Source organism: Porites lutea, chromosome 4 (assembly GCF_958299795.1).
Source record: "Porites lutea chromosome 4, jaPorLute2.1, whole genome shotgun sequence".
In the NCBI taxonomy this organism is placed as follows: Eukaryota; Metazoa; Cnidaria; class Anthozoa; order Scleractinia; family Poritidae; genus Porites; species Porites lutea.
The window spans coordinates 30,338,624-30,359,251 of record NC_133204.1 but is presented as its reverse complement, the minus strand read 5'-3'; the positions used below and the strand labels follow the sequence as shown (position 1 = coordinate 30,359,251).

General features: G+C 41.3%; 1 protein-coding gene across 1 annotated transcript; it reads left to right on the top strand.

Moving 5' to 3' along the window:
* Positions 1–5,363: 5,363 nt before the first annotated feature.
* LOC140933277 (lysyl oxidase homolog 3A-like) lies at positions 5,364–19,848 on the top strand. The gene is made up of 11 exons (XM_073382807.1): positions 5,364–5,637; positions 7,098–7,299; positions 9,250–9,597; positions 10,986–11,180; positions 13,764–13,904; positions 14,562–14,871; positions 15,564–15,693; positions 16,099–16,262; positions 16,696–17,019; positions 18,296–18,477; positions 19,721–19,848. Exons 1-10 carry the CDS (start codon positions 5,405–5,407, stop codon positions 18,475–18,477), a joined length of 2,229 nt encoding a protein of 742 aa, XP_073238908.1. The 5' UTR covers positions 5,364–5,404; the 3' UTR covers positions 19,721–19,848.
* Positions 19,849–20,628: the final 780 nt, after the last annotated feature.

The window sequence follows — 20,628 nt, the reverse complement described above, 5'->3', positions numbered from 1 at the left end:
CTCTTAAATCCATACCCGTTTTCAGACCCCGGGGAGGGGGGGGGGGGGGGTACTGCCATATATGGGCTATATAGGTATGTGTCGCTGTGAAGGGTATGGTTTTCAAGCAGTTTACTCTAGGATAGGGTATATAATCAGAGCGTTTGGCTCTAGAATAGGGTATCATTTTTCAGGAAACTGATCAGTTGGTTGAAGATTTTATCCAGACTAGGTACACAGCTACTCTAGGATAGGGGGATTTGGGGAGTTTACTCTAGTATAGGGTAGCAAAATTCAGCTGAACTAGCTCTGGTAAAGGTTAAGGGTTCCAGGCTCCCAGCGGCACATCCCCACCCAGAAATTCCTAAAGTGCCCCCCCCCGGGTTTCAGACCTAGTCTCCAAGAAATTATGTCACCATTACTTTGATTAGAACAGCAACATAAAAGATTTTATATACTAAGGAGAAATATGCGAATTCGAAATGGAAATCCATTTCGCATTCGCATATTTCTCCTTCTTTCTTAGTCATTTGGAATTGAAACTTTAAATACGTAGTTCCCTCGAAAACCATACCCGGCCCGATTCCAGACCAAAATGGGCAAAGTCTATACCAGCAAAAAGAGGGTCTCAATGGGGTTAACCGATAGGCGTAAAACGGCCAAAAATTTAGCCGATAGCCGTAAAAATTGAAAAATTTTAACCGTTAGCCGTAAATAGGGTAAAAAAGAGTTAACCGTAAAAGAAAGTGTTCCTCAGATTTGCTACTTTTAAGGAAGGTACTAAACTCACTTATGGTTGTGTTTTTTATTTCCCGGCTAGTGTGACTCCGTACGCACGTAAGGCGAAGCGCCTTTCAGGCGTTAACCAAGACCTAGGCTCCATTTCCGGCGCTCTATCGGGGAACTAATTTTTTCCATAGCGAAAGTGTGGCTTCTTGCTGGGGATTAATATTTGCAATTTTCGGGAGGTCGTGCCCTCGAAACACTAGTGAAACAGCACGCAGAGTCGTCACTGTTTGTAAAGCACGTTGCCGATAAACAACATTTCCCTATTTTTCTCTGACGCTAAGGTAGACATTGCTATGCCTAGTCCCTGTACGGCGTCTTCCCACGCAGTCTCGGCCAAGGCATTTCGGTGGGGAACTCACTCGGACCACGTGACCCGAAACGCATTAGCAGCGCGTAATAATGCGGCCTACGGACAAGGCAACGGCAGACAGTCGTTCCGTACAGTGATTCGCTATCCTTAAAAACACTGGACACGGGAATTTTGTTTTTGGCCGTTTTCACACTAGAGCCAGAAATGGATCATCCGTCCGAGACTAGCCTGTGTACAGTCGCGCCCTCCCCACAGACACCCCTTCTCCGCTTTTTTTTCTGAGGGGAGGGGGCGACTGTACACAGGCAACCTGGAACGGATAATCCCGTCTTCAAAAGTCAGGCGGATTGTTCACTCAAAATTAAAACTATTCCATTTTCAAATTAAGACGCACATTACCTATCTGACGTGAATCATCAAACAAATAGCCCGTCTTACACGAATAATCCTTCTCTAGTGTGAAAACGGCCATTTCTGTGATAATGAATGTCGCCCCGGCCTTGAGTTGGGCGCTCGCTTGTCTGCTTTTGCTTTTTCACAAAGATCATTTTTAAATTGACTATTGACATTTCTATGTGTAAATAATATTAGAAGTGGAATACTTTATTCAAAGTATGATCTATCAAATGTGAAAATTTTTCAAAAGAATAGCTTATTTCATCCCGAGATGATCGGAAGACCTTTATTTTGATTTAAAAATACAAAAAAATACAGGTTAATTAATTTTTAACTTTTTGAAACAAAAGCAGTTAATTTTTAACTTTTTCGTTAACCGTAACTGAAAGAAATTAACCGATAGCCGTAAAAGAGCTAAAATTTTAGCCGATAACCGTAAACGCCACCACCCCATTGAGACCCTCCAAAAACCCTACCCTTAAGGGCGGCACAAACCTATATGGCTTGTTTAAGGGAGAAAGAGAGAGAGCTAAGAAAGATGAGGAAAAGACACTCAAGTACAATGTAACAATGGTTACAGGGTTGACAGTACAACGTAATAATTGACGTACTTGGTGGTTACTCCAAACACATAGAGAAGTCGGTGAGGAAGCTACTAGGACTGGGAGCACGGAGCGGATGTAGAAGTCGGTCATCTCAAACACTTTGAACATTGCCAGAACGTTTAAGATAAATACTTAGTTAGGGCGCTAAGGACTCCAGTCTTTAGGTTTTTTTTTTCTCTAGAAATCCAGAAACACAAGTTTGTTGATGTTTTTACTTATATTTTTTAGAGTATTAGAGTTTGATATTATTCTAAATAGGCTTTTAGTAGAGATAACCACATTATGATGGCCTCGTTTAGGTATATAGGAGATAATGAGAGTATAAAAACTGAATAATTTTCTAAATAAACTCCTAGTAGAGATAATTATATGATCATCATGTCTTTGCGTAGGTTTTACAGAGTATAAGAATTTAATAATATTCTTAATTGGCTTTTTAAGTAGAGAGATTCATATCATTATGTACATTAGGATCGTATTAGGTTCCGTAATGACCTTTTTTTACTTCTAAGTATAGCTTCTCAAGTGGTGTAGGTTACCATGCGCCCTCATAATGTGGACAGCATTCCAAAGTTTTATACTGCGAGATAATAATAATAACAACAATAATAATAAGCTAATAACACATGGAAGAATGGCACTGAAGCATAAAAAGTTCCTCTATAATTTCTTGTAATCATGTCATCTCACTTTTTTCTGTGGCAGGCCACGGTGCTGTGATAAGCGTATAATAAAGTTGTTTTTAACTGTTAATGGCACGCTTGGTGAAGATAGGGTCACCAAAAACTGATCCTCTCCACTTCATGCAGGGCCAAGGGCATATATATCATTCATCATTACTTAGATTAGAACAGCAACAAAAAAGATTTCTTATTCGCATCGCTTCTCTCTCTTTCTTACTCACTTGGAATTGAAACAATATCAGTACGTTTTACACTCCCGTAGTTCCGTTTAAAACCATGCCTGATTCCAGACCAACATGGGCAAAGTCTATACCCGTTTTCAAACCAAAACGGGGCAAAAACCCTACCCAGTGGGGCGGCACTAGACTGCTCACAGTCCCCTATTTTTCCGTGAGATCGTCAAGATATAGCGCGTCTTACCATTAATGGCGGCCATCTTGATTTTCAAAATGTACCGAGGGGCGGGCGTCGAGGAGTAGTTTGGACACTCATGCCAGCGTAACACACAGCGCTCTATCTCAACGATCTTACGGGAAAATAGGGGACTGTGAACAGTCTACTGTAGGGCGCCATATACCACTATGGCTTATATAGGTGAGTACCCTCCGGGATATCAGTCTGCAATTCCAAATTTAGAACTGTGGCTTTTCCTGTCCCAGTAGAGGGGTTGATAAAACACAGAGAAAGTCATTTTAGTACAGCAATTGGTGAGCCAAATTACATCGGTTTGGGTGTTAGCCTGCGTATTTGAATCGCTTGTTTATTCAGTAGTAGTACAACAGGGGTTCTTAAAGACTGTTTTCTGTAAAATATCTGTTTGAGTAGGTAAATATTAGGATCAACCATTCGCTTTCGGATTCCTAAGATTTCGAAAGTGAATTTTTCACATTCCCAAGATTTGGCGATTATTTTGATACAAAAAAATCAACTTTAAATTTCGATATAAAGAAAAATCATCCTCTAAAATTTCCTAATCTGAACTTGGTATGGAAGGGCCCATAAAGTATGGATACTCCTGTCCTCGCAGTTTCGACAAGTCTGGATAGCTAAAACTCCAGGACTGAGACGGCTTGAACACTGTTGAAAGTGGTCCTAAAATATCCGAACAATTAAATAGTATTTCAAATACTATGGCAAATAATAGGGTAGCCCCAAATTAACGAAAAAGACTTCTAAATCATGAAAAAAACTAATTGAGACATTTCTGACTTGTCTACAGAAATTTTCAGTTGGGTGTCACAACACCACGCAGCTTTCTTAGTAATACGATGTTGCTGATGCGTTTAGTCTCCTAATTCATTTATGCTTTTTAACTGTTTTAAGTTCCTCAGAATGCCCTTTACTGTTTGCAAACATATTCTCGTTTTGAACCGAACCGTCTTAGAGAGGTCCAGCCATGTAAAAAAGCCATACAGCAAATTGCATACGGCAGACCAGGTAGACCGGGATCTAACTCTAACTCCGTTTAGGAAGAATGAAGGTGTTTGTAGCTTAGCTTTAGTTGAGAGTGCCTGTCTGAAACTAGGAAACGTCGACCGATGAAAACTGTTTCACGTACTTTTAAGTCACGCCACAGTGCAAAGAAAGTCAAGTTCTTTGTTGTAAAGAATGTTTCCTATTTGATTCCTGTGGCCGGAATCAAGTAGACCACATATCCTAGCAAATTAAGTATTCCATTGTTTCAAATTAAGTAATCCATTGAATAGCCTTTTGTTATGGGACATTTATGAGCTCTTTCTCACCAAGGATACGAGTCGCGACTATTTTATTTTTTGGTGGTTTTGTTGTTGTTGTTGTTGTTGTTTTGCAGAAGCACGAACACCAGAATTTGCTCGCGCGGTTAGCACTTGACTATAAACTATGAAAAAAATAAATAAATAAACAGGAGAAAAAATATGGCTACGTGTGGATGAGACAAATCAGTAATGGGGCTGTGAGAAGTGCGGGAAAGAGTGCCAGGTGGGAAAACCACATCCCCTTCTCCTCCTCCCAAATTGGTGCCGAAAACTGTACAGTATTTTCCTAGTCTTTTTGCTACCAAAGAACTTCCTACCATCCCTGAACCATCCCTCACATTCCTCGATCTGGGAAGGTGAAAGATGGCTTGGCAGCAAGCTTACGATCTCTTAACATTTGGAAGCTGCAATTTTTTACGAAGCAGGAACTTGGGTCAACGATTCATGGATACAGGATAAGAAGACCCTTATCTATTAGATTTGAAGAGTTGTGGCCTCGAAGACACAACTCCTATCTCGCTATCGCTTGATGATGAGAGGCCGGCTAGACTTTCTAACGTTTCGCGATGTAGAACTAAGAAAGCTAATTGGTCACTGCCCTCAAATGAAAATTAGCTTATCTTTTTTTATTGTTAGTACTGTACCCCCTGATGAAGGAACTATCCAATTTCAACAGATTTACTTTGTTGTGGCGAGACAATCACCCATCAGAGCATAGTCGCCAGCAAAGAAAACCCTTCCTGAAGTGGGTTTTCTTTGCCTGTGCTGAACTGTGGCTTGGAGCTTAGCCTGCAGATAGCAGAAGGAATTTTTGACAGTAAAAAGGGTTTCACAGAGTGACACTGGCGAGCTGGTCTTGGAATTTTCGCACCTAAGCGAAAATTTAGCAGGGTTGTTTCTTTCACAATGGCGTATATTTCGTGCCTCTGTTGTCTATTGGGAGCTTTGATGCTAGCTGGAATGGCTAACGGCCTGACTGGGTTACGTCTTAGAGGCGGAAAGCATCGCTTTGAGGGTAGAGTGGAAGTTGAATATAATGGTCAGTGGAGAGGCGTGTGTGACCATGGCTGGGACCGGAATGCGGCGATGGTTGTATGTCGAATGCTTGGATTTCCTGACGCTTTGCGCTATTTTAGAGGGTTAGTATCGCTAGTCTTCAAAATCCATTTTTTTCTAGTTAGAATTAATAACATTGCAGTAAAGTTATATCGTATCTTTTTAAAAATATTTTATATTGTTGCATCTCAAGTCATTCAAGTCGACGTTAATTATCACAAGACACGTAAATACACTTTTGTGCAGTAAAATATTTACGTGTAGTTGAATTTTATTTATATAACCTATGATCCCCCAAGTGGAGAGCGTGCTCGGATGCTGGGGATTGACAAGCAATTCAGATTTTCTACCAAAGACATTCAATGTGCATCAGGAGCCTAAATTACACCCGGGACATTAAACAAGTGTTAGAAGTTATCAATAATCTTTCAATCTGACACAATTGTTCATCTATTTTGTAGATTACTGGGATATTTTCTGTAAGAGGAGATTTTCTATACTCGGTTATAAACGGGTAGCACGCGCATGAGAGATAGTTGGTCTCTGAAGCTTTTGATCCAATCTCGAAATCTTGGAATCATTTGTGCGCGGAGATGCGTGCCTGCCTCGCGCACTGTCAATTTAGACCTTATTCGTCAGCTTGAATAGAAATAATACGAAATAAGAACCATCAATGCGCCTTAGACCACAGAAATCTTCATTCGTGACAGAAAATATAGTATTTCGTGATTTCCATTCCGACCTCACAGCAATCAAGATGTGGGGCAAATAATTAATCGAATTACATTAAGAGACCATAGTGGTCTTCTGATGAAATGTATTTGGGAGACCCGAAGTATACCCCTGCATACGATATCTGCGCCATGAGCCTATAACCCACTATTGTATGGTAATTTAAAAAGTTATACGAATTGCGGACCGGCTCGGTGTAGTCTCATGTAACAAAAGAGTGTATTCAACCGTTAAATGCTAACGGTTCTGAGGATGAGTTTAAGCCGAAAAACCAACGCAGCGAATTCCTCTGCAAGATACCCTGTAATCATCTAGGACTTCTAGGGGAAAAGTTCCGGGGGAGGTTGCCTCTCTCACTCTCTCTCTCTTCCCCTTTACTCCCCCCGCGGGGGATGCTCCCTGGTATGTGCTTCTAGGTTATGGTTTTTGACCTCTCTTCCCTAAACAGGGTATATAATTTTGAGCGAGTCTGTCCTAATTATAAACAGGATGAAATTTGTTTGCAATCCAAGTACACAAAAGCAATGACTATATCGGGAATTTGCTCTATCGCGATTGCCTGTAAATGGCTTTAGAACAAAACGGCGTGCATTTCATCCTTTGTCCTTAACAGGGTATTAGAACTGAGGGTGTCGTCCTAACAGGGTCAGGGTTTCAGACCCTCAGCGGCTCACCTATACCCAAATATTGGACAAGTGCCCCCCCCGGTTTTTTCTCCTCTCTGACTTCGCGTCCCACGTCCCGCGTCCCACTCCGATATATGACACCTGGCACAGGCTAACCACTAACATACAGCTGGCTTTCTTCAAAGGTCCGAACACTTTGGTAAAGGAACAAAGGACTTTTGGCTGGATGACGTAAGATGTTCCGGATATGAAACCTCCATAGCGCAATGTTCTCACAGAGAATGGGGACACCACAACTGTCAAGACATCAACCCTGCAGGGGTCATGTGTAAACTCCATATCAACGACATGATAGTTAAGCCCAAGCATTCCGAGGCTAGTGGTAAGGTAATCTGCCAGCTTTTTTGCTTTTTTATTACCATAAAGCTTTAGATTCGAGGACGAGAACGACTACGAGTACGAGATTTTCTCAATACTAAGCAGTGCTCGCGCGTGAACCAGCGAAATTTTGGCGGGAAAACGTGATAGCCGTCGTCATTCTACTACGAGTTTCAGCGAGAATGTCGTGTTAGCGGACATAAGTTATAAAGTGTATTTTGTGGTTGGGAGATAGCTTAACCTCCTTCAATCAAGATAACAGTGCAATTTTTTTTTGGTGAAAAAGATGTACAATGAAGCTATCCGGGAGACTATTATTTGAGAATGCGCGAAAAAAATTAAGTTAAATCTCGTACTCGGAGTCGTTCTCGTCATAGAATCTAAAGGTCTCTATTTTTAAGCTCTCTACTGTTACAGTGGAATTCGGTTAATACGGACACGATGGGGACATGCCTTAGTGTGCGTATTATCTAGGTGTTCCATATAAAGCGGGCACTCGGAAAAAAAGTCACGGACACTTTTTTAATTATCTTAAGACTAAAGCAGACATTTTTACGAGACGTCGTTTAATTTCTTAAAGTTAGCTATAAAAAGTTCATCCTAAAAAACTTCACGATCACTTATCATAGTCTCTGACTAGAATTAACCATTCAAGTATTCTTGTCTTGAAAAACAACAAAGGAATCCGTGACTTTTAATTTGTACTTGCGCTTTTGCGACTCAGCCAGTGGACTGAATATAAAACAAAGCCTTTGAAAGTTCATCCGCTGTTCCTGTTAGTTGTTCACTGGTGTTTCACAGTTATAGACAGATGTAGCTATAGACAGTGCTCAAGTAAACAATGTCCGTAAAGAGGGGTTGACGATGTATGAGAGTTTGTAATTAACTAGGGACACAGAAAAGTGTCCGATGTCCTTATCAACCCGTGTCCGTATTAAGCGGGGCAATTTGATAGAAAATATATGAGCCTTTCGTCGGGACAAACAAAACTTATATACGGATGTCCGTATTAGGCGGGTTTCCGTAGAGCAGGGTTCCATTGTACTGTTCTTGCGCCGGTTTTCGTTACGGTTGCTATTTTTTTTGTTGTCGTTGTTGCTGCTTTTGCTACAGGTTAACCAAGAGAAGATGATAAAATTCAGTGACTGAATATCTGAAAGGAGTGACCAGGTCCCCGTCTTAGTAAAGCGTCCATTTTATTGAAAATCACAGAAAATGACTGAAGAACAGCAGACACCAACTCTAGGTGTCCGTCCGTTCCAGGGAGGTGTCCGCCGACACAGACAGTTCTACGTGTCCGTTTTAGGGGAGTGTCCTTCTAAAAAAGAGGTCCCGTGACAGCGTTGACTGTAACACACACTTTTTAAAATCAAGATCGGGGAAGTCTGTAAGAGGTGCTGTCCAAGTATTTGTATAAAGAAAGGTTAGCCTTGCTTCGACAGCTTGTCCGGAAAAGTATATTATGCGGTAAGAGACAAAACTCTTATCGCGCCTTAATTGCTGTAATCGGACTAAGCCTCTAAGTTAAATACTCAATACTTAAACTCGTGAATGGCCTAGAAAAGTCTCACATATTGTATTGTAGAGGATTTTAGTCGACTATAGGGCAACTTCCAGAAAGGCGCTTCCTTAATATGTAAGATTCATAATATATAGATTTGCAGTAAGCATCTGTTCAAGTCAGGAAGGCCACTAAAGTCGTAAATTGTAAATAGTGTCAATATTTAGTGTCAAAACTACGAGACGTATAAGATTGACGTTTCTATTGGAGAGCAAGTTTCAAAATCATATCGTGGCAAAATGCCTTCACAAGTATCAGTGAAGGTCACATAACGCATCAAAATTTGCTTCTATAATGGGTCACTTACTGTCCAAAGCTTTGAAGCACGATACACCAAACAGTTAAACTCTTTTGGAACCTTCAACATTCATACGCTATGGTCTGTGTTTTCTTTGCAGGTCTCAAAGGTGAAAATAAGACTGCGAGGCCCTGTTGTGCGTGACTACATCTCTGAGGGTGTGGTCCAGGTGGAACACGAGGGAAAGTGGGGGTACATCTGTCCTTCTGGCTGGACATCTGTCAACTCGTACGTGTTATGCGGACATCTTGGATTCCCAAACGCTGAGGAGCAGGAGTCGTATTCAGTGACGATACAGGAGATGAAGCCCGTTTATTGGCTGGACCAAGTCACGTGTAAGGGGTGGGAATCGACAATCATGTCATGTGACCATGCGGGGTGGGGCCATCATCATTGTGAGAGTGGTGGGGTGTTAAAGATCAAGTGCACTCGAAGAAATGAAGGGAAGGTTAGTGGCATTATTTACCACCATCGAGCGCGGTGATTAGCGATCAACATACAGTTTACTCCTAAAGGCCCATTTACAAAAACTACTTTCAGTGTGATTTTTGCTGCAATTTAAGCAAAGAATTTTTAGGCGCGACCTCACATGTACCTCGCATATCAAGGCTGAGTCTAGGTACAGTGTAAATAACATTGAGAAGAATTATGGAATTTCTCATAGTATTATTCATGAAAATGAGCCTTACCGCAAAGACAAATTTTGGAGAGCTAAAAGAAAACTCAATTTTTTAATATGTGTGCCCGATGTTTCAGTTTGAAACATTGATCAAGAAGATAAACTGTATGTATTTCAAACCGAAATAACGGGAATAAATTAGCTGTCCTTTCTCTCTTTACCGCAAGGATCAGTTAGCTGCTAATTATTCGATTTTGTCCTTTGTACTGATCCACAATTTGAGTTTTTTTTTGAGACTCAAGCACTGACTCATTGGTTTATAATTATTTTTGGCTCATCTATTTTAAGTTTTTTTTATGATTCATCATCTCAATGTTATTCTCGTTTTATATCTTTTCCATTATTTCTGTAATATAACGGATTTTCATACAGAACCTATGTGAAAATATGGCTGATTCACTTATGCACATTCCCTACCTTCTAAATTGGACTTCCGGGATTGGATGAACTGTTCATTTACACTTACAGGAGCCCATAACCTGGAGTGTGCAACTTCCATACTTGGCTTATGCTACGGCGTTTTCACAGACAAGTTTATTTTTAGCACTATTATGCAACACTTTTTCCCGCGAAAATTGAAACACTGTCTCGTATGATTGCGCATCCTAGGACGATAATAACAAAAAGAAAATTTTAAATGTTTTCAAAACATGAGAAAAACAACCTCTATGTCTCCGGTTTTGCTGATGGATTTGTAGTGCTTATGAGATAGTTCAAAATTCGCGGAAAACTCGATGTAACAATTAATGAACTGGTCTGTGAAAACGCCGTTGCACCGGCAAAAGGGAGTTGCTCGTTCCGGGGGAACTCCCTTATAAAAGTGACAGGGATCCTCGTAAGAAAATCAAAATTAAAGCTCTAAGGGAGACCAATGTAGGTGTGGCTCAAGCTTAAACTAACCCCTAAAGGAGACCATACCAAAACAGACGTTGCGGCTTTTTATAAATTTCTTTATCTACAGCTCTAAGCGATACTTAAATGAGCAAATATAGAGACTTTTCGTCCCAAACACCGCACGTGAGACCAAAATCTTCAATTTACACTCCTAAGCGAGACGACAAGCATCCCTGTCACTTTTATATGGTAGCCCCCCCCCCCCCCCCTCCCCCCTTCCGAGGAGAGGCTCCTGCTTATGTCATGTGACTTCACTCATTTAGCCACTAGAGGTACGTCTTCGTGGTGGAGTCCAGGTCTCCGAAGGGCGTGTGGAAATTAAACACGGTGAAGTCTGGGGCACTATCTGTGATGACCACTGGACTCTAAATGAAGCAAATGTCGTCTGCAGATCACTAGGATATGGGTCAGCAGCAGAAACAGCAAGGAATTCGTATTACGGGAGAGGAGTTGGAAGGGTCAGTGATCTAGTTTTAGGTTATGCGTATCGCTTCGTACCATTAATCCGTTACATAAGCAAACATGTTATTAACCAATATTTTCCAGTGGCCGGAGAGATAACGTTTAGATAACGAGGAGATACGGAATTTTTGTCCCTTTTCACCGTGATTGATTTTCCAGGAGCGTTTTCGTGCTTACACGCGAAAGTGCACCTGGCATTACAATGGTGTTTATATAGTTAAAACGCACTTTATTAATTTGAGTGTGAATATACTTCTAACACGATAATTAAGGACACTGTTTTACCTTTCCTACTGGAGACGAAACTCCCTTAAATTTACGTGTTCAACCGAGCAGGGCGAACAACTTAACCGTTGTCTATTTTAATAATACAAAAATATGGTTTTCCCTTCGTCAATGTTAGGAAATAACAGCAATTACGCGCACGGTACAAACATTTATGTTTTGTTCAACATTAGGCCAAGGGTGGGCGAAAAAGGAAAAATGAGGTAAAAAAGTATCAGCCTTCCCATCACTTTGACGATAATTGCAGTTCTACCGTGGTGGAACGAATAACTGCGATTTTAAAAACCTTGGTAGTTATTAAGTGCTGAAAATCTGATATATTCTTATTCCAGCGTCTTTCATGGTATCACTTGAACAGTACGAAATCTAAATTTTAGTCAGTCTTATTACAATTCCTAGTGTTTGTATTTCAACTCACAAAAAGGCTCGACCTGATCAGTATTAGGCTATCTATGTTCATTCTACACCGGATAGCTTTTGCGCCTGCGCGGCGAAAACTATACCGGATAGGATTTCTAGATCTGTTGTAACGTAAGAAAGTTGCCTCGTACCCAGACGTCTCTCTTTAAAACGTGCGCGCAAAGGAAGGCGGGAAGGAGACAACCCTTCCCATGGTCCCTTGCGGCTCATCACAAGTCACTCGTTTCGCCCTCGCCTCTGCCATGCGAAAAACGAAGCGCCTGAGGTAGCCTGCGTGGCAGGCGCAAAAAGGGGAGGGGGAGGGGGGAGGGAGAAAGGGAAAAGGGAAGGGAAGGCCTGCTCTAAGAGCCTATGTTTTTGCATAACGCCTACCAATTTTCTAGTAATCCGATTACGCTTACTGTCAATCAAGTGTCGCTACACTCGCCATTGCAGAAAAACATTACATTCACGGACTAAAGAAATTCGCTTAGTTATTCAGATCCAGAAGGCACTTTGGAGAAAAACCCTTATTCAGCCGTAATAAAAAAAGCTTTACGCTTCAAAAGAGGTCAAAGAAATTGCGCTTGCATCAGAGGGCAAATCCTGCCGACCAGAAAACAATAACTAGAGTCAATCGATATGTATGCCATGACCTCTCAGTGTGAAACATGCGGCTAAAATAACATTTGCTCAGTTTGAATGCAGAACCTTCCAGAGCATAATCTACCCAGCAGATAAAAACAACTTTATAGGAATAAGCAGCTTTTTGGCATGAGGTAAAACCACCCTCTTTTATTGCTAAGTTACATCGGCGAATGTATCGTTCGATAAATTGACTAAATCTTTCGCTGGGTAGCCCAACAATTCCATCTCCTGCAACTGGTCTTCGATAATACTTTTCAGTGGCGAAATGACGAGAATCGCCGCATTACCATTTAGCTCGTAGATCTTCGCGCGTACAAACATTTGGTAAATTAAACTCTTGCCACATCCGGTCCGCAAAACCTCCAGAACATCTCTGTCGGCTAAAAGAGCCCTTATTGCTGATTCTTGCTCTGGTTTTAAAACAGTTTCTCTACCACTAGATAAATTCACATCTCTCAAAGCACTCTCTACGACATCCACGTCTACCGCTGCCATCTCGACTGTTTGTTGATTTGTGAAACGCGCATTTCAATTTGTTACTCAATACGGCTCAGCCAATCAGGAATTTGCGGACGCCAGCGTCCGCAGATATGAACAAAAGGGGGTTCTTAGAGCAGGCGTCCCCTCCCCCTCTCCCCAATCCCCTCCCCTTTTTCCCTTCCTCCCTATCCCCTACCCCCTACCCCTTTCGACGCCTGCTACGCAGGCTACGCCTGAGGAGGAGGCTGGTAAGAAAGGTGATTTCGCGCGCGATTTATGTAACGGCGCGAAGCTGCGCAGGGCTGATCTCTAAAAGGGAGGAGCGGGGGGAGGGTCGCATATCGGATAGTTGTTCATACTATACCGGACAGCTTTTGGTGTCCGCACGAAACTTAGCTATCCGGTAGATTTGCGCATGACCGTGTACCTCTCAATCTTGTTCCCCAAACTGAATGACTTTTCTTCATTGTTCTGCTAGAAGCTAGGGCTTCTTGTGAGGTCCGTGCTGGGTTTCTTTAAGACTGATTCCTAAGTGACACTTTCTCGAGTGCAAAATGAGGAATGCTGTCAGTACTCTAGTCAGTCCTGGAAGGTAGTTCTAAAACAATTGTTTTAAAAATAAAGAAAATGCAGACCTTTCTGAGATTTTGAAGAATGCTCCTTCATATGCGTATCGTTCAGTGGTAAAAGAAAATAGAGAAAACAACCAACTTTTCGATGTTTTACTGATCATTACTGTTTTAAATTAATTACTGTTTCGACTTTAGGTCATGATGGATAACGTTTACTGCCGAGGAACGGAGAAAAGCATTGATCAGTGTCGTCATCGTGGCTGGCACAGATCGAACTGCGATCACTATGAAGATGGTGGAGTCAAATGTCACGTGCCACAGCTGCAAGGACATAAGGTACGCATACTCCAACCTAAAGTAGTACGTACAGGTTGTCTGATATATGATTTAATTTTGAACCCAATTTACCAATCCAGCATTGATTTTAGCCGTGAGGTAATTTTTTGAAACGTCAAGCATCGTAGGAATTCACCTTTAACTGCTCAGACGCGCAACAAAATGAAATGAGTCCTGCCGTTTTATACATTGAGTGGGCTGCGTGCTTAGCCCAGTTTCGCTGGGCTTTGATAAAGGCTTGTAAAGAATGCTGGTGCTTTTATTAATGTCCACATCGACATTAAGTAAACTAATATCGGTTGTGTTTTTTTTTCTCTGTTTCTCCCTTTCTCAACGGACCCTGATGACTGCTTTTCGATGTGTTATATTGCCCCATCCCGATTTATATCGGCCAAGTTTTCACTGCCTCTAATAGGCTTGTCCCGTAAAATGCTGGAAAGATGTTTAAAAAAATGCCAAAAATCCAAAAAGTTGCTACCTTCATTTCAAAATTTGCTACATAAATTTCTTGATATTTTAAATTTAAACGTTTTTCCGACTCCTCCAACAAATTTTCTAAAGAAAGCGAAACGCCCCGGGGACAAGAGTTTGCGATTTAAAGCGCTTCTACTTCAATCGTCATTAGAAGATTTCAGTGCATTTTATAATTTTCAACAGATAAGGCTCCGTGGCGGTGGGTACCCTCGAGAGGGGCGGGTTGAAGTGTTTCATGATAATGGATGGGGAACAGTTTGCGCTGATGGATGGGGGATAGAGGAAGCCATGACAGTCTGCAGACAGTTGAACCTTGGATTCGCAGGCCGAGCTGTTACCAACGATAAGTTTGGTGATACCGATCTGAAAGTTATTATGTCTGGAGTTAAATGTCGCGTTGACGAGATCTCGCTTTATTACTGTCAACATGATAACTGGGCTAACACCACCTGCAGCAGCGAGGACAAGGTTGCGGGAGTTGTTTGTGTTGATGGTATGTTACTACTGAAAGACCTAGATCACGAGTTCAAAGGCGTGACAATAGCTAACTACGAGAAAATGACTGGACAACCGACAATTTGATTAACAATAAACGACTGTTCAACTCTGAAAATAGACCTAGCATCTATTTTTTCATTGATTTTGATTGGTTCTGATGTGTTATTTAGTTAAATTTCATTGGCTAGTGGCATTTGCTACTTGATTTTCATTGGCTCTTTAACTGTCCGATTTGACCTGACAGATTACAAGCTCCTGGTAATCGGACAGGTCGAATAGGACAGTTTTTGGAGTTGCAATAGCACTATTAAGCTATAAATATGGGCTGTTAAGAACCAATCAGATTCAAGCATTTTATTATTAGACCGAATTGGACTCCACTCATTCTTATTACCATTATTTATCAGGAACTCAACAGATTTTAGTCATTTCTTATAATAGTCAGTTAACATTATTATTGTCAATTATTACTATTACTATTGTTATTATTATTATTATCATTACTATTGTTATTTTTGTTATTATTTTCATTGTCATTATCACTATCATCATCATCAGCATCATCATCGTCATCATCATCATTATCATTATTTGTATGAGGGACGTCTGCTTGCTTGTTATCAGATTATACAGTATGCTGTTGCATGGCAGATACACCTTTCCCTTTTTTTTCTTTTTGCATTTTAGCTTTACCGGATATTGTCCCTGATATTGATGTCCTTCGTCGTGATATGCGATTGAGCATTATTCCTATGCAGTACCTGAGGTGCCCACTGGAGGAAAATTGTCTTTCGGATTCTGCAGGTTATGTCATCAGGTAACCGAGACGTCACTTGTGATTCAGTCAGTGCGTCAATCAGTCAGTCAGTAAGTCATTCAGTTATACTATCAGTGAGTCATTCCATCAGTGAGGCAATGCGTTTTCCTAGAAGTCTAGCTTGCGTAGCTTATTCTTGTGCCCGCGGTACTCTCTTGGCAGCCGAGCCGCCACGCGAAGCGAGGGGTGAAGCCGCGAGGGAAAAATTCAAATTGACTTGTACCCACACTTCTCGCGGCTCCACCGCCAAAACAGCACTCCCACGCTGATCCCGCCAGCTACGCAGGCTACCTGAAGTCATTTACTTAATATTGCCCTTCCCAATTAATCTTTCATCCAGTTCTCCTCTTTCATTTTATAACTTTTTCTTGCTACTACATTCACCAAGATTCTGTTCATTTACAGTGACTCAATATATTATATGCGGCGACTTTTGAGGTTTAGTGTTCAGATTGAAAATCGAGGGTTAGCAGATTTTCGTCCCGTGGTACCCAGAAGTGAATGGATTTGGCACAAGTGTCACAAGCACTATCACTCCATGGAGACGTTCTCCTCGTATGATGTAATCAGTAAGTTTCATTTTAATGACGACCTCTCACTGGAATTAGAAGTGGTGGCATTTTTGACATACGTCAGTTATTTGTCATATGTTGCTAGTAGCCTGATACCTGGAACTCGTAACTTCAGTGTACAAAGCTTTGGTCTCGGCGTTTTCACAGTCCACTAATTGTTTTCTAACGTAGGGACATTTTAGAGTTCGAGCAAAATGTAAGCTCCTATCCAAGAGTGCGCGCAGTCGTCGTATGTCGTTCTGAATAGTTTATGCGACTCAATCGATAACCTTTATCAATCGCACTTTCAGAGCACCCCCAAGAACCTAACATTAGTACGACTGGGGACGCAATGAAGCTCAATGATGTTCTTCGGTAGATTTGGGCCAACTATTAACAGGATAAGCCATTCAGGAGTATTCAGAGCCCTCCCTTGTCATTGTCCCTGCAGGTTTAAACCAGGGGGAGAAAATAGCAAAGGGCCACAAAGCCAGCTTTTGTTTAGAAGACAGTAGGTGCACGGCAGGATATGACAGGAGATTTAACTGTTCCGTACGGGGAGGCCAGGGAATATCCCCCGGATGTTACGATCTCTACAGCTGGAGGACCGACTGTCAATGGGTGGATGTTACAGATTTTCCACACGGTACATATTTCCTCCGAGTGCATCTGAATCCAGGGAACCAAGTTGCGGAGTCAGACTTTAGGAATAACGTCGCCAAGTGTTCTGTGTATGATTACGGCAACTTCGTCATTACCCGGAAGTGCTGGATTGGTAGGATTGAATTAAAAACTATGTTAATTACATTTAAAGCAATTTATGGGCTAGCTCTAAGTTATATTTGTGAACTTACTAATTTCAAGGAAAGTGGAAGGTACAACGTAACATGAGGTTAAACAAAGGACTCCTCCAACCAGCTCTAAGTATTATTAGGTGACCGGACCTTGTGGCTGAGGAACCAAATCTCTGGAACAGCTTGCCCGTTAATATTCGTAATGAGGAAAATTTTATGAAGACCAAGAATTAAGGTCGCGTTCCTTGTTTTGGAAATCCAAAAACTGGTTTTTAAACTCCGAGTGGATTTGTAGCTTTTGCGTATGTGCATCCTCGAGGGCACGGATGCCAAAATATCCTGGCGGCTTTCTACGAAAATATGATCGATGCCCACCGCGTTCTAGTAGGTTCGCGTGTGAGAGATCAGAGAGAGGGTGGGGCGGGGGGAAGTTTAAAAAAAGCCTGGTAACGAAATTGGCCCCTCTTCTTGAATTTTTATGACGTCATACGTTGTTGGAAGAGTTTTACCTAAGGGGAAGGGGGCTGGGTTCCCAACATAGTCTTTTACGGGTAGACTCAGCCCCGAGGTCCAGTCCCTTACCATTTCGGTGTATACCATTTTTGACAGAAAAAGCACCCCTTTCGTATAAAGATGACATACCCGTTTAGCGTTTATAGCTACTTAATAAGAATAAATCGCTGAAAAGGGAAGTCTTCCTGAAGTCACTACAGGGAAATATCAGATGGATGCCTTGATGCATTGACCGAGCGAAAAACCAACAACTGGTCAGCGGATAACGTTAAAAAATACATCGCTACAATGAGTTGAACACTTGGGGCCGCGATACAGTCAAATGACACTGGTCAGCGGGCGTCCTTTTTTTACAGCTGTCATTTGACCATGACATGGATATCTATAAAGATGTCCACCATATATCAAGTTAAAAACAGATTGTATATGCCTTGGACACACGTAGCTAGTAATGGCCGGTCATTAATAATTACAAGAAAACAGCCAATCAGAGCGCGCATAGTATTGAAGCCATATGATAAATAGCCACAAAGGCTCTTTTAAATAATTAAATGATAGATTTTCTACTCTTCTATATACTTCAACTCCTGAATTCCCTACCCATTAAGTTAACTTCGGCCTGAAAAAGGCTACTCTTTTGGGCTGAGCCTCCCCGTACATAGGGGATGCCCCCCGGTTTTACCGTTGCAGGTATTTACCAATTATTCTGTCTTAAGGCACGTCTTTTGTTTCTTCCTTGGTTAGAGGAATGTGACAGTGGAATAGACACACACGGTGGGAATTCTGGAGGGAATTGCTGTGTGTTTCCATTTCTGTATAAAGACAAACTTTATCACGACTGCACCATGGACGGTTACAGCAAAAAATGGTGTTCTACGTCGTATAGTTTTGTTGATGATGGAAAATGGGGACTGTGCTACACCTAGGTAAGTCTAATATAGCCGGACTATATCCACTGACGAGTGGGTACGAACTTGAAATTTACGTTCATGCGTAACACTGTAAAATCATTCCCATTTTAAAAGATCTTCACTGGTTGCCCATCAAATACAGAATTGAATTTAAAATTGTGTTGTTAACATTCAAGTGCCTCTACGGACTTGCACCACAAAATCTGGTTGATCTTATTGATGTCGCTGCCCAGTCAAGATATAATCTTATGTCAAGGAATGCAACTTTGTTGGTACCAGCCAACGTCTCGGTGCCTACCTACACTTGGTGACCGAGCCTTTCAGTCGGCTGCTCCCAAACTGTGGAACGGTCTTCCGGGGGAGATCAGAAACATTCAGAGCCTCACATCTTTTAAGCGAGCTCTCAAAACGTACTTTTTAAGATAGCTTTTTAATTGAATTATTCATTTATTTTTAAATTTTTAGTTTTTACGTGTTTTTATTTTATTATTATTTTATTATTATTATTTTTTTTTAACATAGAATTTAATCGACTTACATTTTTATAATAGCTTTTAATTCGACTTATTTTTATCTTATCGTCTGTTATTATGCGCATATGAAAATATTTCGATTGTGTATACGCAATATAAGTTTTATATTTATTATTATTTATTAAATAATAAGGAGCTTAAGCAAAGACTTTTTTGAGGGACGCACGCCAACCAGAAGTGAGGCCTTCTCCCTTTTTATATGCCTTGACGCCAACAAATTGGTTCAAATTGGAATGAACCAAACCACTGCCCAATGATTCAACAAGTCCACTTCCGGTTGACGTCTGACACTTAAAAACGCTGTTGCTTAAGAATATAGGCTCGATTACCAGCCGGTGTTCGGGAAATGAGCCCACGCTCCTCCCCCTCGTGGAGAACCGAGAGAGCAGCGGAAATCGAGCCTATAAATAACACGTTTGCGCGTGGCCTATTATACATTGCCTCTATTTTATTTACGCATGTAAATTTTACGTGCGTTCGCACGGAAAAATTACGAGACAGTGGAAATCAACCCTATTAGCGGTAGTACAAGAGGTTGGCGCCCACTTTGTGAGCTTGCACCTTTTGCTCTAAGCTTGCATAGATAAGTGCTACAAAAATGAGGGTGGTGAACGCTCACATGCGAGTGCGATCGAAGCGCTTGAAGGGAGCGCAGAGCGCGAAGAGAAGGCGTGTTTTCACACCATTCTACAACTAATGTTTGAATGTTTTTTTTTTCTTTTTAGAATGACGAAAGGAAGTTTATTTCCCAACAAGTCTTTCCAGCCAAACTAAATAAACCAACAATATTCTGATAATTGTCTCTTCATGCATCCACAGCCTTTTACGCATTAAAGGAATGAATAGACTTAAACTTTATGACTTATTCTCTTTCTATAAGAGCGTGCATGCATAACAGAAAGTTCACAAACTCAAACCACGCGGTCCCTTAACTACCATGTACATCACGGGATGACCCTGCAGTCGATGGTCTTAACGTGGTTTTCCACTGTCGCATAATTCACGATCGTACGCACGTAAATTTTACGTAATGAAGTAGAGGCAATGTATGGAAGGTCGCGCGTAAACGTAAACCTCGGCCAACTTTTAAGTAATGAGCGACCTTTCATATATGGCCTTTATTTTATTTACGCTCGTAAAAATTACGCAACAGTGAAAATCCACCCTTAGTCTGATATGTCGAACCTCTTCCTGCCCGGGAAGAATTAGGACAAAAACATGTCTGGGACTTGAAATGTATATGACACCAATTTTTCTTGTCGTTTTTATTTTTTCAATATGAGTAAAATATGTATCCGAAATTTAAGCTCGTCAAAAATCGTGCAAAACCTATTACAATCTTTCGTCTTCAAAACAAGCGAATTTGAAGACTGTGAGCAGTCTCTCTTTTGCTCGAAAATCTGTGAGGGAAGTGGGATATGTGATTATTTGAGCGGCGAAGCCAGGAAGCCGCGAGCAGCGTCTTGTGCGGGCGCCCTATTGCGCTGCCAAATTGACAAGTATGACGTAGAATGAATTACAACTGAGATGGTGGCAAATAAGAAGACTGATTGTCTTTGTCGTTATATCGAGGTTCTCTTTCATGACAGTGGAACCTTAAAATTACTGGGATAAAGTAACCGTTCGTTATAAC

Bases quoted from the DNA above. Each gene is read 5' to 3' on its own strand.
- LOC140933277 (XM_073382807.1), top strand. From the start codon at position 5,405: ATGGCGTATATTTCGTGCCTCTGTTGTCTATTGGGAGCTTTGATGCTA. The intron at 5,638-7,097 runs GTTAGTATCGCT...CTTTCTTCAAAG, and splicing joins GCTTTGCGCTATTTTAGAGG to GTCCGAACACTTTGGTAAAG. The intron at 17,020-18,295 runs GTAGGATTGAAT...TTCCTTGGTTAG, and splicing joins TACCCGGAAGTGCTGGATTG to AGGAATGTGACAGTGGAATA.